Below are 6,906 nucleotides of genomic sequence, written 5' to 3'. Positions count from 1 at the left end.
TGTGTGTGTGTGTGTGTGTGTGTGTGTGTGTGTGTGTGTGTGTGTGTAAAGATCTGCTCATACACACAAAGTGACAAGTTTACTATAAACTTTTTTTTCCCAAAGAGACAGGTAGGTTTCCTAGGCTATCCTGGCTAGCCTGAAACTATAGGGCTCAAGCATCTTCCTGAAAGCCCATCTTCCTAACTAAGTCATAAGTAGCTTGTACTACAGGCACAAGGCACAGTGTTTAGCTTAACACAGTAGCAAAAGGCAGGATAAAATAAACATGGAAACTGCTTCTCAATTCTACTGTTGACTAGCTATGTGACCTGTGAGGATACATTTTTTATTCTGTCTGATCCCATCTTTCACCAAAGTCAGAATGGAGGAAATGGTATCATGGAGTAAGAAGTTCGTGGCACAGAACCCTAGAATCTCTTACTGTTGGGAAGACAGGCAGCCAACAATGAAGAGTTCAACGGAGACTTCAGAATGCTAAATTGATGATGGAGGTAGAAGAACAAGAAATAAGAATCCTGCCAGGTAATTGGTGGCTCACTCCTTTAATCCCAGCACTCAGAGGCAGAGGCAGAGGCAGGTAGATCTCTGAGTTCAAGACCAGCCTGGTCTATAGAACAAGTTCCAGGACAGCCAGAACTACACAGAGAAACCTTGTCTCAAAAAAAAAAAAAAAAAAAAAAAAAAGGAAGAAAGAACTAAGAATCCTAGTTATCAGGAAACAGCTTTAGTGTTTGTCTCCACAGCCAAGGCCCAAGCTTTAATCCCTAACACCCAGACAACCTAAAACAAGACTAATCCTGAGTCAGGCAAAGGCCAGCATTAGGGGAGGTGCTCATAGGTAGGAAAGACTATGCCCTGAGATTACCTTCATTCCACAGCTCCTGCTCGATGTCCTGCAGCACAGCTAGGTCCAATGGCAATTCCAACTACAAGAGAGTGGAAGGCAGGGGGTAGCTCAGTGGAGGAGCAGCGCTTGCCTAGCATGCAAGAGCCTGGGTTTAATCCCTGAGCAAGACATAAGCAGAGGCAGAGCAGAGAGAAAGTGGTGTTTATATGTTCTATATGAAGCATTAATTGGCCACTGTGTCCCATGGGGATTTGTAACTGGAAGCTGCCTCAAAGACCCTAGATTTACCAGACAAAATTGGCCTAGTCCACATGCAGAATTTTCTGACAGTTTGGTAATGTGGCCAAGCTGAACTAACAACAAATGATCAAAGTACAACAGCACCAAATTTAAAGGAGACAGAATCAGCCATCGGTTAAGTAAATGTCCTAAGATTGACTGTGTGATAAAGTCTGGTCTTTGAAAAGCTGTTTTAGCTTTTGTTTTGTAAACCTGGAATAAGACCTACCTAAGAAGTCTACTGTAAGCACTAACTCTGGTGATGTTAAGCTAACCAATTAGCATACTGTAGGACACACAGATGCTACTGAAAATAAATCGTTATGATACAGTGCTTACAGTGCTTTGATGGCTTCAGAGGTTTTTATGTTTTGTTACATAATTCTCATAATGCTTGTGCTAGCGTCTCTATTTTATGTCAATGTAAAAGCTAAGGCTCACAGAAACACAGTAAACACAGTAAAAGTTGAGTCAGTAAAACTAAACTTAGAATTCCTAAACCCTGATGCCAACCCATAGCCTTTCCTGATACACTGGAAAGGGTTTTCTATGGACACACAACTCCAAACTCTGATCAACTAGAATCTAACCCATTCTTAGCAAGTCAAAATCTCCAATGGAAAAAGCAAGAATGAAATTTTCTTTCCCTTTAGTTTCCTAAGTTATTATATTACAAGGTTGAATCATGCCTGGTATGCATCTAGTACTGCAGAGCCATCAGTCAATATATTTTGAATAAAAACCCTGAGCCTGTTATAATTATGCATGGGGTCTGGGAAGTGGGCAGACTGAAAGGACCTGGATAAATGGGTACAAAGAGGTCACCACAAGTTCTTCATGGAAAAGCCCCCTAGCTACAGAGATCCTTGACTGACCTGAAGCAAGGGCTCTGGACAATTCTCTCCAGACTGCAAAAAAGTCCACTCTTCCTCCATTACTTCTTGCACAAGAAGTCTGTCTGAGGCTGTTCCCGGCGTGCTACCTGCAGCCTGGCGGTACTTGCTCAGGAGCCTGTGTCGGCTGTTTCTCATTCTCTCGAGACATCCCTGGGGAGAAGGGCAGTATTGTTTAAGAAGAAAAAGGTCAATTCCATTAAAAAAGAAAACCCTCCAATTAGTTGGTAAAAACATTAAAAAATTCTAGATGCAAAATTTCATATCCTCAAGTCCTTCTCCACACAGCGATGGGTAAAATTACAGTTCATGTATCTCCAGAGTCCTATGATTTCACATTTTATCTTGAATGAAGGCAGTTGAATGCATAGTAACTGTTTCCACAGACTAACTTCAGACATTCATATAGCTTCTAAATTCCTGCAACTGTCCATATACTAGCTATAGTAATGGTCTTCTTGTACAATAGTACTTTACAACCCTGAGATGGTGAGTTCTGTATATATGTGTATGCCTGTATGAGTTTATGTGCACCACACCAGTGCTGGTGCACATCAGGGCCAGAAAATGGTAACAGACCCCTTGGAACTGGAGTTATAGCCATCAGGTCTGCTTCGAAAGTGTTAGGTACTCTTAATGTTGAGCTATCTCTCCACCCCCAACTCGGGACAGTTTTGGTTCTCAAGTGGTTGTCACAGCTCTGTTTGAAGAACGGTTATTGACTGATGCCATTTAATGAGTAGGGAGACCAAGGATGCTGCATCTAAGTGTTCTACATTATACAGAACAACCTCCCACAACAGAACTGTCTCCTTCAGAATGTCAGCATTCACTGTTGAGAAACACTACTACACACAACATTTTCAGCATTGATTGTTTTTCTGGGTTGTTCTGGAATACACCCACCCTTTAGAGACTGCTGAACAGGGAGATAAGCTGCTTCTTAGAAGGAACTACTTGAGTTCAGAAGCCAGAGCTTAGGTTCAACTCTCCTAACAGTAACTGATGTTCTTCTGACTCTTCAGAAGAGAAATAACTTCTATCTCACACAACACAGACATGTGGAATGCTTCCCTCTGTAAGCCAACGTTAGGTGTTAGTGTTGCTACTGCTGTCATGATACTTAAACTATGAAACGAAGTCGAATCCTAGGAACAACACCTACTCCGGCCAAAAGTCCGGGCAGCAGCGGGCGGCGGCCAGTCCTAAAAAAGACTTGAGTTCAAGATCTACCTCGCTGGCCAGGCACATCGGGCACCTGCTCCACGACCAATGCTGAAGCGAGCACACAGAGGACAGAGGTTCTTGGGACAGATTAGGGAAGTGATTACGACCCAAACTTCACACTCACCTGCCTGAAAGTTTCTTTCCAGGGGGGCGAGCCCACCTGCTTGTACAACAAGCGGTGCGGAGACCCCGAAGGCTCTGCCATCTCATCCCTTAACTGGAGAGACGGCGCCCAAATCCCCGCCCCTTAGCCGCGCGCAAAGGATTCTGGAAGTTCTAGTTTCTAGGCGCAGACTGTATGTACTTCAGGCCGTAAGGCTTTCTTGGATCTGTCTCTAATTTCTATACCCTCACGGTGACAGATTTAGGGAAATCCGAGGATAGATGAAGCAGTGGCAGTTGAGAAGTAAACACCACCTGGGCTGAGGGAGAGAAAGTTCTGAGTTTACCCAGAGGAAGGTGTCCAGTAGACAATCAGATATACATCTCTGGTTGAACGCTACTACACACTGGCCAAGCTGTACCGCCAAAGCGGTCCCTAAACCGGCGAAGTGGCTGACTCCGCCCCGCCCAGCCTACTTTGGCGTCAACCTGCTGCCCTAGCTTTCCTCTGGCGATGCTTTCCTATTGGACCAACTCCTCGGGATTCCTACTCTCTGATAGGCTGAAACTGTGGAGTTCTGACCGTGGATTGGCTACGCACAGCAGCGGTCTGAGTTTACCCCGCCCCTCAATCGAAAGCTGCTAGTCCAAGATGGCGGCTGCCGTGGGGCCTGTGGGCGATGGGGAGCTATGGCAGAGCTGGCTGCCTAACCACGTCGTGTTCTTGCGGCTCCGCGAGGGCCTGAAAAACCAGAGTCTAGCCGAAACGGAGAAACCAGCGGCTTCGACTTCACCCTCGTGCCCGCCTCTACCGCCGCATTTGCCGCCGAGAAACCTGGTCTTCGGCCTCGGAGGGGAACTGTTCCTGTGGGACGCCGAAAGCAGCGCCTTTTTGGTGGTTCGCCTTCGAGGGCCCAGCGGTGGCGGCGTGGAGCCCCCTCTCTCCCAGTATCAGGTGCGCCAGTCCTTGAAAGCACTCAATCTTTTGGTTCGCTTCCCATCTTGGCTGTTTGTCTCTGTAGCTGCTGTGCTAGCGGACTTAGGCAGGCGTCTTTTGGGAACGCCCGTCTTTGGGTGGAAGGGTCCATCTTTCATATTTTTATTCCTCTGAACCAGGTTTATTGTCTCGGTCACTGTCAGACACTCAGGTGCTGGCGTTCTGAGTGTCTGGGAGAAAGGAGAGGGCCGTGAAATGATCGGTGTTCTGAAGAAAACAGCCCGATAAAAGTTTGGCCAAAAGAACCCCTGTTTAAAGATGTGGCTCAACCTTTTGGTTTATTGTGAGCTTTAAGACAGATTTAAAAGGACCAAATTACGTGCCTGACATGAAAAAGGGAGTCCTGTTTCTGCCTTTCGCTCCTTTGGATTCTCACTAACTGGTTCGTTTGCTGCCATGCTGGGAACTAAACACAAGCACACATGTAGCTTCCCCAGGAGAAGCACCGGAGTTCGAACTCTGAGCCAGGTTCTCAAACCTTTTTGGTATTGGCAAGCAAATGAATGGGATGTGAAAGTAGATGTGGTCAGAATGTATTCTAGACTTGCTGTGACCAATCATTGCTTTATTGAAGTGTTCGTTTGTGGTTCTCTCGTAAAGACATAAATAAGCCAGGAATGGTGACACAGGTCTTTAATCCCAGCACTCTGGTAGCAGAGGCAGGAAGATCTTTTTGAGTTTGAGGCCATCCTGGTCTAGATAGTGAGTTCAAGGACTACTTAACTTAAACCGTGTCTCAAAAAAAAAAAAAAAAGGAGAAGAAAAGAAGCTCAAGCAAACAAGAAAAACAAAAATGTGACATTCATTCTATAATGTATGAGATCTGCTCTGTGCCCTGAACCAGTTTCTTATTAGATTTGGTGCAAGGTGCAGCCAGAGGTCAACATCTACCTACTGTAAAATTCCATTAAGTGTCAGAAACTCAGATTATTTCAGTTGTTTCTTTTCTTTTGACTTTTAGAGAATGGTCCTACTGTGTAGCTCAAGCTGGTCTGGAATCACTATGTAGCCCAGGCTAGCCAGGAACTACTGCCCCAGTCTCTTGATTGTTGAGATTACGTCTAAGGGCAGTCTCCCCCCCAACCCCCTTGTGTGTGTCAGTCAGTGTCAGACAGACAGACAGACAGACGAGACAGAGACAAGAGTGTACGTGCCTGTATGTGACAATCCTACCAGACTGACCACAAGCTCCTGATCTTAAGCAGTGCTCTAGCCTGAGCCCACTGGAAACCTGGAAACCTGGATACAGCATGCTGTGTTCGGTTTCAGTTAATAGCAGTGTCATTGCTGGGTAGCATTCGATGCAGTAGTAATTACTTTAAAACTTTTATTGTATTATCTCATTTATAAACACCAAAACAGAGGCTCGGTCTATTTTATTTATTTTTTTATGTCCAGCACCTGACATAAACCTAGGGCATGCAAGAGCTCTGTAATATTTGTGACTTGCTTTGGTGTGTTTGTGGGGGTATGTTGAGACAGGGTTAACAGCCCTGGTTGTTTTGCAACTCACTCTGTAGAGCAGGCTGACCTCACTGACAGAGATCTGGAGGATTCTGATCAGAGCCTGAGCCATGCACTACCACTGCCCAGCTCTACAACAGGCATTTAAAGACACATGGGCCTACAGATACAAAAGCAAGTAGAAATATTATATTCAAAAGAAAGTCTTATTTAAAAAGATTTTGGCTTAGCATAATTCTCCACACTAAGGTAAATAATATATTGACAGTCTCATCATTATTTACTGAGAATAAAAAGAAATTTAAAATCTAAAATGGTCATGAAAAAGAAATAGGAAGTACCAGTGTGAGAGTATTTTTGAGGATATATGATGCTCTGACAAATTATTGAAACTCCCTTAAATTATCACTCTTTTATATTGAGTCCACATAGATGAAACGGTACTGCTTGTTGCAAAGCCCTTGAAGCAAATCTAGGGCCTTACTAGTAGCCTTGGGTGGCCTGGAACTCAAACAGAGCCACTTGCATCTTCTCCAGTGCTGGGAATAAAGGTGTGAACCGTTAAACTTGGCCTGAAGCTCTTCTTTACTCTGCAGTACTGTCTATAAGATGGTTATCTTTGAGTTTATTTATTTACTAGATAGCAAGAGTCTGCTTGATGCCAGGAACACAGAGAGAGAAGACAAATCTCAAGTATTGCCTGCTAGGTTATGTCAGGGAAAGTTGAGAAGAGCACTTAGACTGTTGAAGACCTATCCAGAGCTGTGTTGTGGAACTACAGAAAGCATGCCTTTGTTCTCTGGCCAAAAGATCAGGGGTAAATGCTCTCATTTTTAAAAGTTTTTGTTTTTTAATTCTCTGGGTATACATGTTTTCCTACAAATGAGTGAATATAACATCTGTGTGCCTGGTACGCACAGAAGCCAGTTGTTATAAAACCACCATGTAGGTGCTGGGAATTGAACCCAGATCCTCTGGAAGAGCTGCCCTATGTTTGTTATTTTCAGTTGTGTGTGTGTGCGTGTGTGTGTGTGTGTGCGTGCGTGTGAGAGAGAGAGAGAGAGAGAGAGAGAGAGAGAGAGAGAGAGAGAGAG

General features: G+C 44.6%; 2 protein-coding genes across 3 annotated transcripts in view; one reads left to right on the top strand and one right to left on the bottom strand.

The window, feature by feature from the left end:
• Positions 1-3,752, bottom strand: part of Rpain (RPA interacting protein) — an 8,332-nt gene extending 4,580 nt beyond the window's left edge. Inside the window, exons 1-3 of the mRNA XM_028785912.1 lie at positions 3,374-3,752; positions 2,005-2,175; positions 869-929 (exon numbers count right to left, since the gene is read on the bottom strand). Of these exons, the coding sequence (XP_028641745.1) occupies positions 869-929; positions 2,005-2,175; positions 3,374-3,454 (313 nt within the window). The 5' untranslated portion in view covers positions 3,455-3,752. The remainder of the gene's footprint in view (positions 1-868; positions 930-2,004; positions 2,176-3,373) is intronic.
• Positions 3,753-3,981: 229 nt separating this feature from the next.
• Positions 3,982-6,906, top strand: part of Nup88 (nucleoporin 88) — a 23,870-nt gene continuing 20,945 nt past the window's right edge. For both annotated transcript variants that reach the window (XM_028785962.1, XM_028785961.1), the window contains exon 1: positions 3,982-4,306. In XM_028785962.1, the coding sequence (XP_028641795.1) occupies positions 4,004-4,306 (303 nt within the window). In that variant the 5' untranslated portion in view covers positions 3,982-4,003. The remainder of the gene's footprint in view (positions 4,307-6,906) is intronic.

The sequence above is a fragment of the Grammomys surdaster genome, unplaced genomic scaffold, assembly GCF_004785775.1.
Source record: "Grammomys surdaster isolate TR1022 unplaced genomic scaffold, NIH_TR_1.0 125368, whole genome shotgun sequence".
NCBI classification, from domain to species: Eukaryota; Metazoa; Chordata; class Mammalia; order Rodentia; family Muridae; genus Grammomys; species Grammomys surdaster.
Note: the sequence above shows the minus strand (reverse complement) of the source record. Positions and strands in the feature narration are given on the sequence as shown.